At 46.3% G+C, this 19728-nt stretch overlaps 1 protein-coding gene across 3 annotated transcripts in view; it reads right to left on the bottom strand.

Annotated features, from left to right (window-relative positions):
- Positions 1-19728, bottom strand: part of arsg (arylsulfatase G) — a 121292-nt gene that overhangs the window by 80641 nt on the left and 20923 nt on the right. For all 3 annotated transcript variants that reach the window (XM_085963701.1, XM_085963702.1, XM_085963703.1), the window contains one exon: positions 14486-14597. In XM_085963701.1, the coding sequence (XP_085819827.1) occupies positions 14486-14597 (112 nt within the window). The remainder of the gene's footprint in view (positions 1-14485; positions 14598-19728) is intronic.

The raw sequence follows: 19728 nt of genomic DNA, 5'->3' as shown, positions 1-19728 counted from the left end.
TGTGGTCTCACCAAGGCCCTGTATAACTGTAGTGAGTCATCCTTGCTCCTGTACTCAAATCCTCTTGCAATGAAGGCCAACATACCATTTGCCTTCCTAACTGCTTGCTGTGCCTACATGTTTGCTTTCAGTGACTGGTGTAAAAGGACATCCAAGTTCCTCTGTACATCAACATTTCCCAATCTATCACCATTTAAATAATACTCTGTGACGTAATAAGGACTCACTACGCACTTGGTTGTACATAAAGCAAGGCTTTAATCGACTTGTAACAAAACATGGAGGTCTAGTTAGTAGTCACTAGCTTCCTGTTTCCAGACTGTCTCTGGCCAAGGTGGGCCCACGCCAGAGTATTTATACTCCTCAGGCGGCGCCCTCAGCTGGCCGTTCAGTCGTACTTCTTGTAGAAGTTGCGATTTATGACACTCTGCCTTTCTGTTTTTCCTACCGAAGTGGATAACTTCACATTTATCCACGTTATACTGCATCTGCCATGTATTTGCCCACTCACTCAACTTGTCTATATCGCCTTGAAGCCTCTTTGCATCCTCCTCACAACTCACAATCCACTGAATGAATATAATTAGAATCACTGTCAAGTTAAACTTTGGGATGCATTTTTTAAAGTTATAATATATACCTATATAATAAACCTTTCTGGAGTTTCTCTACAACAACCTATATTTATATAAATACTAGCTGAAGTGCCCGGCGGTGCCGAGGCTTTTTCGAGGGAATGTTGTTGTTGGAAGAGAGAGAGCGCGTCTGGGGGGAAGAGAGAGAGGGGGGAGGGCGGGGAGAAGGGATGGGGGGGAAGGGAGGGCGGGGGGGGAAGGGAGGGGGGGGGGAAGAGGGGGGGGAAAAGGGGGGGAAGGGAGGGCGGGGGCGGGGGGGGGGAAGGGAGGGGAGGGAGGGCGGGGGCCCCCCCCCCCCGAGGGTCACGCCCCCCCCCCCCCCAGGTGAAGACCGCCGATTGCGGCTGTGCGAGACGGCCGGCCGGGGTTGCCAGGGTAACGCTCGACGCTCAGCAAGCCCCGCCCCCCGGCCGAGCCAGAGAGAGAGAGCGCGTCTCAGCTCCTGCTGCGCGCGCACCCTAGCGGCGCTGGGCTGAGGCTCGGCCCTCCAGCCTTCGAGTGGGGCCGGGAGGTGCCTAGCTCGGGCGTGGGTGCGGAGGAGACGCCGAGGCTTCTAGGCCTACCTGGAAAAACGGGGAAAGGTAGGAAAATTAATGAGATTAGATAAGTTAATTACTTTCTAAATCATTTTTAAAAGAAACAATATGTGTTTTAAAAGCAACGTTATTTTTTTAAGACGCAGAAAGCGGGAAAAAGAAAGGAAAAGTTTGGAATCAAGATGGCGGCGACTCACCTCGGTTCAGAACGATAAGGCCCGGCCACACACGCACCGATTGGCCCGGCGGCACACGCCAGCAACCCGGCGTACGATTGGTCGAGCTCGAGGTCACTCTGTCGCTAATGAGCGGATAATGAGATGCTAATGAGCGGAATGTTGAAGGTTTTTGGGATACCGCGGGCGGGATTTTAGCCCGGCCGAAACGTAAATATGCTTAAAACCGTCTCGGAAGCGTAAGCTTTTTTTGGAGGTAATGCGCGCGTAGGTACGCCCTGTAACTTTCAAGCGCATAGCCCGACAGACGCACAGGCGATGACAGGCAGAATGACAGGCAGAATGACAGGCAGAATGACAGGCAGAATGACAGGCAGAATGACAGGCAGAATGACAGGCAGAATGACAGGCAGATCGACCGATTTATATATATAGATAGATAGATGTCAGCCTTGGCTCAGTGGTAGCACTCTCACCTCAGAGTCAGAAAGTTGTGGATTCTAGTTCCATTCCAGAGTCATAGAGTTTTACAGCACAGAAAGAGGCCCTTCGGCCCATCGTGTCTGCGCCGCCCATCCATCCCTGTCTATTCTAATCCCATTTTCCAGCATTTGGTCCATAGCCTTGTATGCAATGGCATTTCAAGTGCTCATCCAAATGCTTCTTGAATGTTGTGAGGGTTCCTGCCTCTACCACCCTTTCAGGCAGTGAGTTCCACATTCCAACCACCCTCTGGGTGAAAAAGTTCCTCCTCAAATCCCCTCTAAATCTCCTGCCCCTTACCCTGAATCTATGCCCCCTTGTTATTGACCCCCCTACTAAGGGGAAAAGTTCCTCTTTATCTACCCTATCTATGCCCCTCATCATTTTGTACACCTCAATCAGGTCCCCCCTCAGCCTTCTTTGCTCCAAGGAAAACAACCCCAGCCTGTCCAGCCTCTCTTCATAGCTGAGGCGCTCCATCCCAGGTAACATCCTGGTGAATCTTCTCTGCACCCTCTCCAAAGCAATCACATCCTTCCTATAGTGAGGCGACCAGAACTGCACACAGTACTCCAGCTGTGGCCTCACCAGCGTTTTGTACAGCTCCATCATAACCTCCCTGCTCTTATATTCTATGCCTCGGCTAATGAAGGCAAGTATCCCATATGCCTTTTTAACCACCTTATCTACCTGTTCCGCTGCCTTCAGGGGTCTATGTACATGTACACCAAGGTCCCTCTGAACTTCCTAGGGTCCTACCACTCATTGTGTATTCCCTTGCCTTATTTGTCCGTCCAAAATACATCACCTCGCACTTTTCAGGGTTAAATTCCATTTGCCACTTTTCCGCCCATCTGACCAACCCATTTATATCGTCCTGTAGCCTGAGGCTTTCCTCCTCGCAATTTACCACCCCACCAATTTTCGTGTCATCTGCGAACTTACTGATCATACCTTTTACATTCTCATCCAAATCATTTATGTAGATCACAAACAACAAGGGACCCAGCACCGATCCCTGAGGTACCCCACTGGACACAGGCTTCCAGTCACAAAAGCAACCTTCGACCATCACCCTCTGCCTCCTGCCACTCAGCCAGTTTAGGATCCAACGCGCCAAAGCACCCCGGATCCTATGGGCTCTTACCTTCTTGACCAGTCTCCTATGCGGGACTTTGTCAAAAGCTTTACTGAAGTCCATGTAAACCACATCCACAGCATTTCCCTCATCCACCCCCTTAGTCACCCCCTCGAAAAATTCAATCAGATTTGTCAGACATGATTTACCCTTGACAAAGCCATGCTGACTATCCCCGATTAATCCTTGCCTCTCCAAGTGGAGACTAATTTTGTCCCTCAGAATTTTTTCCAATAATTTCCCTACCACAGATGTTAGGCTCACTGGCCTGTAATTCCCTGGTTTATCCCTGCTACCCTTCTTGTATAATGGTACTACATTAGCTGTTCTCCAGTCCTCTGGTACATCCCCTGTGGCCAGAGAGGTTCTGAAAATTTGTGTCAGAGCCCCTGCAATCTCCTCCTTTGCCTCCCACAACAGCCTGGGATACATCTCGTCCGGGCCTGGGGATTTATCCACCTTTTGGCCTGCTAAAACCGCTAGCACCTCCTCCCTCTCGATGCTAATATGTTCAAGTATGTCACAGTCCCCTTGCCCGATTTCTATGTCTGCATCGTCTTTCTCCATAGTGAACACAGATGCAAAAAATTCATTTAAAACCCCGCCTACATCATCTGGCTCTACACACAGATTGCCACTTTGGTCCCTAATGGGCCCTACCCTTTCCCTGGTTATCCTCTTGCCCTTAATATACTTATAAAACATCTTACGATTTTCCTTTATTTTGCTCGCCAGTGTTATTTCATGGCCCCTCCTCGCCCTCCTAATTTCTTTTTTAAGTATGCCCCTGCACTTTTTATACTCCTCTAGGGCTTCTTCCGTCTTTAGTCTTTTGTAACTGCCAAAAGCCCCCCTTTTATTTCTAATGCATTTTTGTATATCCCTTGTCATCCAAGGTTCCCTTTGCTTGTTGGTCCCACCCTTGACCTTTACAGGAACATGTTGGCGTTGTACTCTCTCTATTTCCCTTCTGAAAGTCTCCCACTGTTTTGATGTGGATTTTCCTCTAAGTAGCTGCTCCCAGTCCACTTTGGCCAGATCCTGCCTTATCATATTAAAATCGGCCTTCCCCCAATTTAGAACCCAGAGACTTGATCACATAATCAAGGCTGACACTGCAGTGCAATACTGAGGGAGTGCTGCACTGTCGGAGGTGCTGTCTTTCGGATAAGACTTTAAACTGATACCCCATCTCCCCTCTCAGGTGGACGTAGAGGATCCCATGGCACTATCCGAAGAAGAGCAGGAGAGCTCTCCCGGTATCCTGGCCAATATTTATCACTAAAACAGATTATCTAGTCATTAACTAATTTCTAGTTGTGGGACCTAGCGGCGCACAAATTTTGCTGCTGTGTTTCCTACTCTGCAACAGTGATTACACTTTTAAAGTATTTCACTGACTGTAAAGTGCTTTGGGATGTCCTGAGGTCGTGAAAGGCACTATACAAATCCAAATTCTTTCTTTCTTCTTTATATAGCTCCTTTAGCATAGAAAAATGTCTCAAGGCACTTCACAGAGCTGTGAGGAAAACAGAGACTGAGCCAAAGGGGAGCTTAGGATGAACCAAAAGCTTGACCAAAGAGGTGGGTTTTCAGGAGAATCTTAAAGGAGGAGAGGGAGGTGTAGAGATGGTGGTGTTTAAGGAGGGAATTATAAAGGCAATTCTAAGCAGCTGAAAGCATCCTCGCCAATGGTGAGGTGAAGAAGATGAGGGATACACAGGAGGCTGAAATCAGAGGAAGAGAAAGTTTGGAAGCGATGACTGAAGGGCTGGAGGAGATTACATGTTGGTGTATCACATTGGGAGTGAATTTCCTCAGAGCTTCTCCTACTCCACTGCTGTAACTGCCAAAAAACCGTTAACTGTTTGACATCTCAAATGTGCAATCCTTGGAACTGAAAAAAAAAACTTGATTAGAAAAGATGGTCCTATCAAGAACTTAAAAAATGGTCACTTATAAACCACTTTAACCTTCGTCTTAGAGCTTCTCATGTCAGCAGGTCACTCAACTGAATTATAGCCTTGTAATTTGCCTCAAACTTGATTACTGATTATCCAGATCCTGTGAAAGAGAAACTGCTTTTTCATGGAAATAAAATCTTCATCGAATTTAAAAGGCTTCTTACAATCTTACGTCTGATGGCATATTGGGTGCTTAGTTAGCGGATCTCAGCCAGGGCATCAGTAGAGGCACAAGTAGCCACAGTCCCCTGGGTGGGGAAGAGGTAGTTAGGGTTCCTGCTCCTTGTCCATTATACTGCAGGTGTGCAGACATTGGGTGACCGGATCAGAGGATTGTGAAGTTCCCCCATAGCTGAATAACCTGTTGAAACTTATGGTCAAGGGTCACAGATGAAAAATGGGAACAAAGATGAAGTACCCATGAAATCATACTCCAGTATGAGTTAGTACCTTCAGAAGATATTCCTATGGCCTGTTTCTCAAGGGCAATTAGGGATGGGCAATAAATGCTATCGCCTAAAATCCCAGGAATGAATAAAAAAAAATTATCACTGCAGAGACAAAACTGTATAATTATTACAGAATTTACATGCCTGATATATAAAGAATATACTGCATAAAAAGCGCTTAAATAGAATGTTCATTCCATTAGTGAAAGAGGCCTTATGATTTGCAAATAGCGAGGTCATGACTGAGTTATAGGGATCTTTTTCACAAGTGGAAAGTATTCAACAAATTGCTGTGTAGTATTCTGTTGATAAGACAACAACAACTTGTATTTATACATCACCTTTAACATAATAAAACGTTCCATGGCGCTTCACAGCACTATTAGAAGACAAAAAATTTGACACCGAGCCACATAAGGAGAAATTAGGGAAGGTAACCAAAAGCTCGGTCAAAGAGGTAGGTTTTAAGGAGCGTCTTAAAGGAGGAAAGAGAGGTAGAGGGGCGGAGAGGTTTAGGCAGGGAATTCCAGAGCTTAGGGCCCAGGCAACAGAAGGCACGGCCGCCAATGGTTGAGCGATTATAATCAGGTATGCTCAAGAGAGCAGAATTAGAGGAGCGCAGATATCTCGGTGGGGTTGTGGGGCTGGAGGAGATTACAGAGATAGGGAGGGGCGAGGCCATGGAGGCATTTGAAAATAAGGATGAGAATTTTGAAATCAAGGTGTTGCTTAACCAGGAGCCAATGTAGGTCAGCGAGCACAGGGGTGATGGGTGAATGGGAATTGGTGCGAGTCAGGACACGGGCAGGTGAGTTTTGGATGACCTCAAGTTTACGTAGGGTAGAATGTGGGAGGCCAGCCAGGAGTGGTGTGGAATAGGCAAGTCTAGAGGTAACAAAGGCATGGATGAGGGTTTCAGCAGCAGATGAGTTGAGGCAAGTGCGGAGACGGGCGATGTTACGGAGGTGGAAATAGGCAGCCTCAGTTATGCCATGGATATGTGGTTGGAAGTTCATTTCAGGGTCAAATATGACACCAAGGTTGCGAATAGTGTGGTTCAGCCTCAGACAGATGTTAGGGAGAGGGATGGAGTCAGTAACTAGGGAACGGAGTTTGTGGCGGGGACCGAAAACAATGGCTTCGGTCTTCCCAATATTTAAATGGAAAAATTTCTGCTCATTCAGAACTAGATGTCGGACAAGCAGTCTGACAATTTAGAGACCGTGGAGGGGTCAAGAGAAGTGGTAGTGAGGTAGAACTGGGTATCATCAGTGTGCATGTGGAAAATAACGCTGCGTTTTCAGATGATGCCGCCAAGGGGCAGCATCTGGATGAGAAATAGGAGGGGGCCAAGGATAGATCCTTGGGGGACACCAGAGGTAATGATGTGGGAGCAGGAAGAGAAGCCATTGCAGGTGATTCTCTGGCTACGATTAGATAGATAAGAATGGAACCAGGCGAGTGCAGTCCCACCCAGCTGGATGACAGTGGGGAGGCATTGGAGAAGGATGGAGTGGTCAGCCATGTCAAAGGCTGCAGACAAGTCAAGAAGGACGAGGAAGGATAATTTACCTTTGTCACAATCACAGAGGATGTCGGGGAACATAGGGTCTAATGAAAGGGAGGAACTGATAGAAATCAGTATTTGTAGGGAAATGGTGTTCGGGAAATTGATGGGATTGAAGGCCGATAAATCCCCAGGGCCTGATAATTTACATCCTAGGGTACTTAAGGAAGTGGCCCTAGAAATAGTAGATGCATTGCTGGTCATCTTCCAAAATTCGATAGACTCTAGAACAGTACCCATGGATTGGCGGGTAGCTAATGTTACCCCACTGTTCAAAAAGGGTGGTAGAGAGAAAACGGGAATTACAGACTGGTAAGCCTGACATCGGTAGTGGGGAAAATGCGAGAGTCTATTATAAAGGATGTAATAGCAGAGCACGTGGAAAAAAGTGACCGGGTCGGACAAAGTCAACATGGCTTTACAAAAGGTCAATCGTGCTTGACTAATCTACTGGAATTTTTTGAGGATGTAACTGGTAAAATAGATAAGGGAGAACCAGTGGATGTGGTGTATTTGGATTTTCAAAAGGCTTTCGATAAGGTCCCGCATAAGAGATTAGCGTGTAAAATTAAGGCACATGGGATTAGGGGCAAGGTATTGACTTGGATAGAGAACTGGTTGGCAGACAAAAAGCAAAGAGTTGGAATAAACAGCTCTTTTTCCGAGTGGCAGGCAGTAACTAGTGGGGTACCGCAGGGATCGGTCCTTGGACCCCAGCTATTCACAATATATATTAATGATCTGGACGAGGGAACTAGATGTAATATCTCCAAGTTTGCAGATGACACAAAGCTGGGTGGGCGTGTGTGCTGTGAGGAGGATGCCGAGAAACTCCAGTATGATTTGGACAGGTTGGGTGATTGGGCAGAAGCATGGCAGATGCAATATAACGTGGATAAATGCAAGGTTATCCACTTTGGGGTCAAAAACAGGAAGGCAGATTATTATCTAAATGGCAATAGATTGGGAGAAGGGGAAGTGCAACGAGACCTAGGCGTCCTTGTGCACCAGTCGCTGAAAGTAAGCATGCAGGTGCAGCAGGCGGTTAAGGCGGCAAATGGTATGTTGGCCTTCGTAGCGAGAGGGTTTGAGTACAGGAACAAGGATGTCTTGCTGCAGTTGTACAGGGCCTTGGTGAGGCCACATCTTGAGTATTGTGTGCAGTTTTGGTCGCCTTATCTGAGGATGTTCTTGCCATGGAGGGAGTGCAGCGAAGATTCACCAGACTGATACCTGGGATGGCAGGAATGACGTATGAGGAGAGATTGGGTCGATTGGGCTTGTACTCGCTGGAGTTTAGAAGAATGAGAAGGGATCTCATCGAAACTTATAAAATTCTAACAGGACTAGACAGACTAGATGCTGGAAGGATGTTCCTGATGGTCGGGGAGTCCAGAACCAGGGGTCACAGTCTAAGGATAAGGGGTAAGCCATTTAGGACAGAGATGAGGAGGAATTTCTTCACCCAGAGAGTGGTGAACCTATGGAATTCTCTACCACAGAAGGCAGTAGAGGCCAATTCATTAAATATATTCAAGAAGGAGTTGGATATGTTTCTTAAGGCTAAAGGGATCAAGGGATATTGAGAGAAGGCAGGAACAGGGTACTGAATTTGGATGATCAGCCATGATCTCATTGAATGGCGGAGCAGGCTCGAGGGGCCGAATGGCCTACTCCTGCTCCTATCTTCTATATTTCTATGTCATTTGTGACTTTGATGAGAGCCATTTCTGTACTGTGGCAGGGGTGGAAACCTGATTGGAGGGATTCAAACATGGAATTGCGGGAAAGATGGGCATAGATTGGGAGGCGACATCAAGGACTTTGGAAAAGAAAGGGAGGTTGGAGATGGGGTGGTCATTTGCAAGGACAGAGGGATCAAGGGTTGGTTTTTTGAGGAAAGGGATGATGATGGCAGGTTTGAGGGAGAGGAGGATGGTACCTGAGGAGAGAGAACCGTTAACAATGTCAGCTAACATGGGAGCCAGAAAAGGAAGTTGGGTGGCCAGCAGTTTGGTGAGAATAGGGTCGAGGGAGCAGGAAGTGGGTCTCATGGACAAGATCAGCGTGGAGAGGTCATGAGGGGAGATCGGAGAGAAACTGGAGAAAGATGTGAGTTCAGGGGTAGGGCAGGGGGGATCCTTAGAGGGATTTTGGCCCGGTGGGCTAGGGGAAGGGAAGTGGCAGAGGCAGCTGAACGGATGGTCTCAATCTTAGAAACAAAGAAATCCACGAGCTCCTCACACTTGTTGTCGGAGGTGAGGATGGAGGAGACAGGGGAGAGGGGTTTAAGAAGATGGTTATCAGTGGAGAATAGAAGCCGGAGTTTATCTTTGCATTCCAGAATGATTCTGGAATAGTGAGCAATTTTGGCAGACGAGAGCAAGACCCGATAATGCTTTATGTGGTCCAGCCAGGTCTGGCGGTGAATGGCTAAACCAGTTGTCTGCCATATCCGTTCAGGTCTGCGTCCCTTGGACTTAAGGAAGCGAAGAGGAGGGCCGTACCGGGGGAGCGGCCAGGGTGAGAGAGAATAATAGTTTTAATAGGGACTAGGGCATCAAAGGTGGTGGTGAGGGTGTGGTTGAGCAAAAAGAAAAAAGAAATACTTGCATTTATATAGCGCCTTTCACGATCACCGGACGTCTCAAAGCACTTTACAGCCAATGAAGTACTTTTGAAGTGTAGTCACTATTGTAATGTGGGAAACACGGCAGCCAATTTGCGCACAGTAAGGTCCCACAAACAGCAATGTGAAAATGACCAGATAATTTGTTTTTGTTATGTTGGTTGAGGGAGAAATATTGGCCAGGACACCGGGGATAAATCCCCTACTCTTCTTTGAAATAGTGTCATGGGATCTTATACGTCCACCTGAGAGAGCAGACGGGGCCTCGGTTTAAAGTCTCATCCAAAAGACGGCACCTCCAACAGTGCAGCACTCCCTCAGCTCTGCACTGGAGTGTCAGCCTAGCTTTATGTGTGCAAGCCCCTGGAGTGGGACTTGAACCCACAACCTTCTGACTCAGAGGCAAGTGTGCTACCAACTGAGCCACAGCAGATTGGTAGCTGCAGAAATGTCGTGGTGAATGGAGGGCCAAAGGCTGGACAGTAGAAATTTCATAAGGGCAGTTATCAGAGAGATGGGAAACAGTTTTTTTCCCAGGAGTGGACACAGAAGGAAGTCGGGTTGGGGTGGAGGAGGTGGAAGGAGAGCGATATGAGTAAGTGGTCAGAGATGGCCTTATCTGTGATTGACACGATGAGAGTAGCGAGGCCACGAGAGATGGCAAGGTCGAGGGGGTGGTCGTTAATATGGGTTGGGGAGTTTACATGGAGGGAGAGATTAAGGGAGGATAGGAGGCTAGTGAACTCAGAGGAGAGAGAGCATGATGAATTGAGACAGAGGTTGAAATCACCGAGGATGAGAAGTCGTTTGGTGCAGAGGCTGAGGGAGGAAAGCAGTGAAGATAGATCGGTAATAACATTTTTATGGTACTTGGGTGGGCGGTAGAGAACGAGAATTTTAAATGAGGGGAGAGGGATGGAAGACAGTGAGATGCTCAAAGGAGGAGAAAGTGCCAGACGAGTAGGGGTACAGACAAGGTGTGATTTGGTGACAAGAGCCACACCGCCACCACAACGGTCTGAGCGGGGCAAGTGGTGAAAGGTATAGCCAGATGGGGAAGCTTCATTTAAGGGTAAGGTGTCATCACCCTCAACCAAGTTTCCCTCAGGGCCATGATGTCGATGCAATCATCCACAATAAGCTCATGGATGGCAAGGACCTTTCAGCCTCTGCACCGAATGACTTCTCATCCTCGGTGATTTCAGCCTCCATCTCAATTCACATGTTAAAGTTTCAAATTATTTTATTTAGCGGTTTTAAATTTTATCTAAATTAGTGCTTACAGTGCAGAGCTTCAAACAGAAGGTTTGCTACCAGGAACTCAAGTGCTAAAGTCAGTGTGCCCAATTTGTGACCTGCACCATTTTCAGTCCACTTATAGGATTGGCACTGTTGGTGGCAGTCAAGATTATCATATTCTTCATTTTTTAATGCTTTTGGCTTCTTTCAGGGTACTGTGTGGACAACAGCAATAGCAGCCAATTTGCGGTCCACAGAAGTATCAAACAGTTGGCTGAAAGTTATTCAGCCAATGTGACACTTTAAACTGCCCAAATTCACGACGCTGCTGGATTTCCCAATGTAAAAGGGGTCATTGATGGCACCCATATGGCCATCCAGGTTCTTACGCTCAATACCATGAACAGAAAAGGATTGTGCTCTAATTGCAACCAGTCAGTGACTACTAATACCATGTCATGCAGGTGCATGACCACTTCCAGGCAGACATCACAATGCTTTCATTTTAAGATAATATAGCTACACCAGTTACAAGACATGTGTCAGGTTTATTCGAAAGGCAAGGGCAGACTGAGAGGATAGCTCCCTCGAAATGAAAGCATCCCCCCTCAGCCCTAGCTAATAATATTCTTGTGGCATATATGGACAGGAGCACAATGTAGACATGAGGTCCACTGACATGTTGAAGCAGTGCTTTACACAGATCAGGGGTGCATCATAAATCAAGATTTTTAATAATATAGACTACCCTTTATCCGGACTTCCGAAAACCGAAACCCTCTAAAAACCGAAGGTTTTTTCGGTCAGCGTAAGTCCAGCGTAAGTCGTGCGCACGACCCCCTGCCGGACCCGACCCCCGCCGACTTACGCTGAGCGTCAGCGTAAGTCGTGCGCACGACCCCCCGCCGACCCCGACCGTAAGTCGGCGGGGGTCCGCGGGGGGGTCGGGGTCGGCGGGGGGTCGTGCGCATGACCCCCCGCCGACCCCCCCGCGGACCCCTGCCGACCCACCTTCCGAAATCCGAAATTCTCCGAAAACCGAAACACGGCTGGTCCCGAGGTTTTCGGATAAAGGATAGTCTACCTGTACTAGAAAGACTTGCACTTACAGGAAACTCTCGTTTAAACGGCACCTAAATATCCAGAATTCTCTATTAACCGGCAAAATTCTCACTCCGAAAACAACACCTCAATAACCGACAATGTGTCCGAGTCTCCCGCGGTGGCCGAGTTAGTCAGTGGGGGTAGTTCTCCAAACTGCCACTACTCGGCTTCTTGGCGCTGTCGGAAGTTGGAACAGGAGTCTGACTCTCCCGCGCTGCTGGTAGTCTCTTCTGATCCGCCATTTTACAGGGGTACTGTGTGTCTCTCACGCTGCTGGTAGTCATTGCATTGCATTACCCTCAACTGGCAGTACTGTACTTAATCAAGCATCTTCCACCATCCATTTAACACAACATTCTGTAGGTGAGTACCCAATTACTGTATACTGCACATTTCTTGATTTTTTAATTTTTCTTTGTTAAAAATAGCCTCGGTTGATAACCCTCTCCGTCATCCGGAATTTTTGATCAGCCGGCAACACACCGATCCCATCGGTGCCGGATACCAAAGAGTTTCCTGTATAAAGCGCCTTTCATGACCTCGGGACGTCCCAAAGTGCTTTACAGCCAATGAAGTACTTTTGAAGTGTAGTTACTGTTATAATGTAGGAAACACGGCCGCCAATTTGGACTCGGCAAGCTCCCACAAACAGCAATGTGATAATGACCAGATAATTTGGTTTAGTTGATTAAGGGATCAATATTGGCCATGATACCAGGGATAACTTCCCTGCTCTTCTTCGAAATGGTGCCATGGGATCTTTTACGTCCATCTGAGAGAGCAGAGAAGACCTAGGTTTAATTTCTCATCCGAAAGACAACACCTCCGACAGTGCAGCACTCCCTCAGTACTGCACTGGAGTGTCAACTTAGATTTTTGTGCTCAAGTCTCTGGAGTGCGACTTGAACCCACAATCTTCTAACTCAGAGGTGAGAGTGTTACCAACTGAGCCATTGCTGACTAGCAGATCTCCTATGGCATTGCTCACAGTGAGTCAGGGTTTTTTAAGACGGGGGTATTACCAATGACACTGACTTATCAGCTGTTGTAATCTGTAAGCAGTAACAAAGGGGCCCAGAATCTGGCAGTTCAGGGATGGGATCTAAGGATTTAGCAGTATTTTGATGGGAGTTCCTAGAGTCCAGGAGCATGTGGGTTGTGGGTCTGAGGATTCCAAAACACTGCAGAGGGATATTCTAGGAACACTGGGAAGATCCTGGGATTTTGGATCACTGGGAAAGGGCTTCTGGGTTCTTGGGACATTGGGTCTGGGAACATTAGTGGCAGTTCTAGGATCAAAGAACACAGGGAATTAGGTCTACGTGTTTGTTAGCACTGAGAGATGGAAGTTTAGGGAGGCAGGACTGGAGTTATGATATTGGAGCATTGGGAGGACCAAAATATTGCAGTATTGGGGATTATGGGGACCTGGCAGTATTGGGGGAGGAGCATGGTCGAATAGCCTTGTGAGGGTAGGGTGCATTGGACCCAAACTGCCGTTGGCCCCTCTTCAATCATTCGGCGAAACCGCCCATGCCTTTCTGCCCATCAGCACCCTCCTCTGACCTATCTGCGGACCCTCTAATGCCCTCAGTTACTCCCACAAGTTTCCCCATTGTCCGCCAGTTTCTGACTTTATGTTCCTACCTTAAAGCATTTAAGAGTAAATTTTCTGCTTCTTAAAATGAATGGATGGAAAGTCATGAGCTGGACATGCACAATTTCCTTATGTGCACTCCCGACGTGTGCCAGGAGCACAGAAGTGGAAAAGTTAGTGCACTGTTAGTGAGTTTTACTGACTTATACAGTCTTTCATCATAAGCATACATAAATGTCTATAAAGCAAAAATGCTCACAAAGTTCATCATTTATGCAGTTTCCACGTTTTTACATAAAGAAATGCCTTATTCCTTTGTTGGCAGACAGCAGAATACTTGATGAGCAGCACATCCAGCATCTGGGATATGATGGTCACACTGCACTGATAATCAGATAATTCTCTTACAGCCTCATGGCACAGATATAGCCAAGAAAAGCAAGCGCCTCCTCTTTAGACTTGTTTTTAATTGTGCACTCGCCTTCCTGCTTCAGCCATATTGTGTCCTTATTAGTCAATAATCCCCAGGCATGAATTACACAACAAGTAATAAAATGAGGAATCAGAGATGCTAGATATTTTATTTTAGGTAAACCATCATTCAAAACAACATTTAAGCTTCTGTTTCTTAAAGTGTCAATACCGCATTTGATGTCATCAACTTTCTGTATCTTACACAAAAAAGGCAATGTTTTTCAGCTATGCAGACCATGTCACATAATATTCCCTGAGGCTCATGTGCAACAATTTATCTGGTGGTTTCTGGAAGCAGAGAACCAAAAGGAGAAGCGTCCCAGAATACCAATTGGAAAGTTATACATTTCCCGTAGCCTAATCTATGTTTTAATAACGCTGAACCGCCAAGCGATGGTTAACTACATATCTAAATTGCAAACCAGGCAAGAGTTGCACACAACACTGTCTAAAAGAGAGATTTACAGATAGGACAATTGTGTTAACTACATTACCTTTCCACAACAGAATCTCTAGGGCATGGTGGGCATGGAGGAATATTGTACCCAGGAGCATCTGTGCAACCCATGTCATTACTGTAAGGGATTCCAAAATAGTAATCAAAGCCTGTAACAAATCGAAACAGAGTAGTTACCAAAATGAACCTTGCCTTATAATTCTTCAAAAATGTTGCTGTCTAGACCTCTTTTATATTTGTTCTGATAGTTTTGTATAGACTGCATATTGATCAAGTGTATCCTTGGATTGCTGTACTTGGTTTAGTTAATTTTTGAGATAATTTTTTTTTATTACCAAATTGCATATTATAAGTTTTGTTTTCTCAGAAATTAACAGAGGCAAATCAGCAGTGGGAAGGTTAACAGTAGAAAACTGAATAAACACAAGGTCAAAAAGACTATGGTTTACCAGAGATGTTAATACTGGACTAAGCCTAGGTGCATGGCTTTTAGTCACAAGTCAGCTCCATACTGTGGCATGGCCTCACATCAAAATCGTAATCATAGATGCATAGCCCATGACTTAATTTGAGTGTTATCAGGTTATTAATAATATAGCTACTCCAGATCACTGATTTTCTGCAGTTATTGCTAGTGACTGAGCCGCATCTTCTGGTTACTCTGAAACAAAGTTCTTTCAGCCAATCACTTATCAGAATTCACCGAGGGGGCTTGGCTTCACACCCATAAGTAATGGGCAATCGCTGTGGTATAGAAGCAGCTGGCATAAAGCCCTACCAAAAACATATTCTTTTAAGGTTAAAACAAACTTTGGTGGCCTTCTGCAACACCAGCCACACTTTGATGCCTATAAAGAATTGACTATCTAAATCAATTATTTTGGAACATTAAAAATCACACTGGCAGCGGGAGGCTAATAAGCAGCACTCCTTGCATGTGTTTCAATAGCATGCAAGGAACCCTTCCATCTCCAACTTCGTAATGACGTGAGTGGGCAGTGAAAACATGACTACCACTTGCACCACTTAGAAAATAAAGCCTCTTTCAGTGCAGCATAAACATTACATCAATATATTTGTTTTCTCCCCATTCTCATCCCTTCCTTTACTTCTGTTTTCCCTTTCTTCACAGCCTATCTGACTGAGAGATTTCTGGATGCCACTATCTAATTTCCTCTTACTTTCTCCCTCTCTCTAGACAAAGCAAGAGAATGGTATTGTGGTGGGCCTATTATAGCACCTAGATTTTTGTTTAAAAAAAACTAGAGGCCAGAAATTCCAGGGTCACGCCGAGGCTTGGCAGAGTGGAACTGTGAGCTGCCTGGAGCCACTAACATGGCCACCACTCCAAATGGCGGGACAAGGTCATTTAAATATTTGGGACAGGTAGTCCACACCCGTACAGATACTACAAAGGTGCTCACCCCAACAGCAGTCAGAAAATCAGAGTGTCCTGTGTTGTTCTGATGGCAGAGAGTGAGAACTTATAGAGGCAAAGAGAAAGTGACAATATTTTTTTAAATTACCCCCGAAGGGAAATATGCATTAATCTTAAGGTAACTGATCCATGTGGTATAACTGAAAAGAGGCAATCAGTTGTCTTCAATCATGAAAGTGTGAATGGTGGTGGTATAGCATTTAAATGTTAAAATAACTCACATTTGTTGTGTATGTAATATGTGTGCTACTTTGAACCTATGGACAGGACTGCACTACTTGTTGGGCGTAGTGATACGCAGTACCACTCCTGGCCATAGGGGTATAAATAGTACTGTGGGTACTGATCCCCCTCAGTTCCCGCCTGTGGGCATGAAGTAAAGACCTATGTATAGTCCCTACCTCCAACCAGTAAAGACCTGTTTGAGTTATACGTTTAAGTCTTTGTGTTAATTGTTCAATACAATACACATACTTAACACTGGCGACGAGTCAGGCTCTTACCCTGCGGCAGTTATTCCAGGCGGCTTCGTCCAAAGACAGGACGTTGAAGAGAGGTTTCAATCCTCAACACCCCACTCAAAACTGAAGGGCAGCAGAAATCCTGACAGCTTCCAGCGACTGGAAGAGACAGGCATTAGGACCCTGAAGCCTCCATCAGCTTGTGAACCGGAGTAAAGACAGGACTGGGGAAGAGAGAGAGGTAGGGCGATAGCGATCGGCAGATAAGGGCCGGGCCGCTTTGAAGTGAGGGGCGCAGCCGGGCCAGCGATCGGGACCAAAGATAAGAGCCGCACTCGGACTGAAAGGCGCGGCGGCTGCAGAAGCTCAAGGTGCGAGAGTCGCGGTGCACAGCGCGGGCTATCGATCGCGGCGAAGATAAGGGCCGCACTCGAGGGCTGAAGGGAGACGGCGTCGGGGGACGGGTGAAGACCGCCAAGCGCGGGAAAACCGCCATTTTGTGGGCGGAGGACGACGGCAAGAGCGGGAAGCCGCCATCTTTGATAACAAGTAAAGAAAAGAAAATCTGAGAAATTGCAAATCTACAATGCCTAAACACGGGAATATTAGCACCTTTGATAGTGACCTCGAAGATTGGGCCATATATGTTGAAAGAGTAAAAAATTATTGTAAGGCCAATAAAATTCGTGACCAAGATAAAGCTCTAACATTATTAAATTTAATGGGTGCGAAGACGTACGGGCAATTGAAACACCTGTTATCACCAGATGAACCGGCGGATAAGACGTTCGATGAGATTGTTACTGTCCTGAAAGATCATCTAAACCCCACGCCGCTGATGCTAGCGGAACGATTTAAATTTTACGACAGAAGGCAGCTACAGCATGAAAGCAATGCTGAATATTTGCTGGAATTGCGTAAATTAGCGAAATATTGCCAGTTTGGAACGGGATTGACAGATGCACTACGAGACAAATTTGTGTGTGGTTTATTTAAACAGGATACACAAAAGCGACTGCTCGAGGAGAATGAGCTGACGCTTGAGAAGGCGGTCACTATGGCAGCAGCACACGAAGCCGCAGCGAGAGGCACGGCAGTAATGCAGCTACGGTCACCGGAGCTCAGTGCACACAAATTGGGTGTGAGTTCTGGCAAATGTTATCGTTGTGGAAAGACAACGCATGATCAGAACCAGTGTTGGTTTAAAAACCAAGAATGTAGAACTTGTGGTAGGCTTGGACATATAGCTAGAGTATGCAGGTCAGGGAAGAAGACCAGCAACAAGAAGTCACCGCAAGGAAAATACGCAAAGGTACACAAGGTGACCGAACAGGAGTCCGATTCAGACGCTAGCAGTAATGAACTGGCTAGCTTAAGCTGTAATGAACTGGCTAGCTTAAGAGTACTCAACGCTGGTAAGGGTGCAGACCTCCAGACAATTTGGGTCACTCTTCAGATAGAAGGAGTCCAAGTAAAACTGGAATTGGACACTGGATCGGCATTGACGGTCATAAATAAGAAAGATTACGGAAAGTTATTCCAACATATTCCCCTACAGGATACGGGGATTATATTGAAAACATACACGGGGCAAAGAGTGTACCCCATCGGGAAAATAGAGGTTGCAGTGGTCCACAAGGGCGAAGACAGTCAAATAATGGACTTATATGTGATATCTGAAGGAGGTCCTCCACTACTAGGACGGGAGTGGATTAGGAAAATGAATATGGACTGGCATTTCCTACAAACAATAACGAGTGAGAACTCGGTGAAGATAGTCGGCCCAGACTCTGGAACGGATGATGGTAAGCTCAACTCAGGTGCAAAAGACAAAGTTTCAGCACAGAATTCCACTGAGCAACAACAACATAGTTTAACTGTGGATTCTGAGTCTGGCAAGTCTACTGATGTGCCCATTTCTGAGGGACACCGGGCTCGAACTCAACTCCATTTCAAACTACAACAGCAATTAGAACAAATGCTTCGCCGTTTTGAGCAAGAGTTGAATGCAACGAAAGAGTTCTTTGATATAGAGTTGGAGAATCTGGAAAGACAACAGAAGCAGCTGATGGAGAAAATGGAGCAGGAGCACACAAAACGTCTGATGTCAGAGGAGTTAACGGTCAGCCAACTCCTGCATATGCTGAAGGACAGGACTCTGAAATGGGAAAAACTTGAACATGAACTTCAATATTCAAACGAAAGGGGTTCGGAGCTCTCAAAGGTTATTGGAAGAGCTGAGGTGGCAACACAGACTGAGATGACTGCAACAGAGCAGCCCTTGGATGCCAAAAGTACGCTGACTCACGTCAACGTAGAACAACAGACCGCTGAAACAGCTGCTCCGGTAGAGGGATTGCATAGTCCGATCAATCAATCTCCAAAGGAAGTTGAAGTATTAAAATCACAAATGAGGTCACTAGTGAACGACTTGCTGAAAGCCCAGAAAAAGCTGGATGCAGAGGTACACATGAAGAAGTCTCTTCAGGAAAGATGTCTGGATTTGGAACAAGAGCTGGCTAATGTCCAGCTGGGTATGGAGGAAATAGACGACCCTCTCACTGGTCTAGCTCAGGACGACACCGAATATTACGATGTCCTGTCCTGCCCAGCTTGTAACTTCGACTCCCAAAGTGCAGAAATCATGGAGGAGCACCAAAAGTCTACGGAACATCGGGAGAAGCTGGCTCTACGACGGAAACAGGAGGAAGAGAAGGAGGAACTGCGCATGCAGCTGGCAGCTGTGGCAGCTGACAATGGAGCCCAGAGAGTCTCCAAGAAGCAGAAAAGGAAAAGTAAAAACAGAAGATGACCCATCTGAACCATTATCACCTCTACCAGATCACACACGTGGTCCCTCCGAACGGAGCCAATTCAGTTCGGAAGTTCAAACTGTTAAATCCATGGAAGGACTATTGAATGAGTCACTCCAGCAACGTGAACCGACTACACCACAGAGATTGAATCTGTGAACTGTTTTCCGCAGAGACTGAATCTGTGATCTGTTTTGACATGAAGTTATCTATGTATCTATGTTATTCTGTTATGTAAACCTGAAGTTATATATGTATATATGTTATTACGTTATGTTAAATGGGGAGATGACTGTAAAGCTAGGAAGGGAGGAATGTTGTGTATGTAATATGTGTGCTACTTTGAACCTATGGACAGGACTGCACTACTTGTTGGGCGTAGTGATACGCAGTACCACTCCTGGCCATAGGGGTATAAATAGTACTGTGGGTACTGATCCCCCTCAGTTCCCGCCTGTGGGCATGAAGTAAAGACCTATGTATAGTCCCTACCTCCAACCAGTAAAGACCTGTTTGAGTTATACGTTTAAGTCTTTGTGTTAATTGTTCAATACAATACACATACTTA

Source organism: Somniosus microcephalus, chromosome 21 (assembly GCF_052327205.1).
Source record: "Somniosus microcephalus isolate GS21.2 chromosome 21, FLI_Smic_1.0, whole genome shotgun sequence".
NCBI classification, from domain to species: Eukaryota; Metazoa; Chordata; class Chondrichthyes; order Squaliformes; family Somniosidae; genus Somniosus; species Somniosus microcephalus.
The sequence above is the reverse complement of the archived record's forward strand: the minus strand, read 5'-3'. Positions and strand labels throughout refer to the sequence as shown.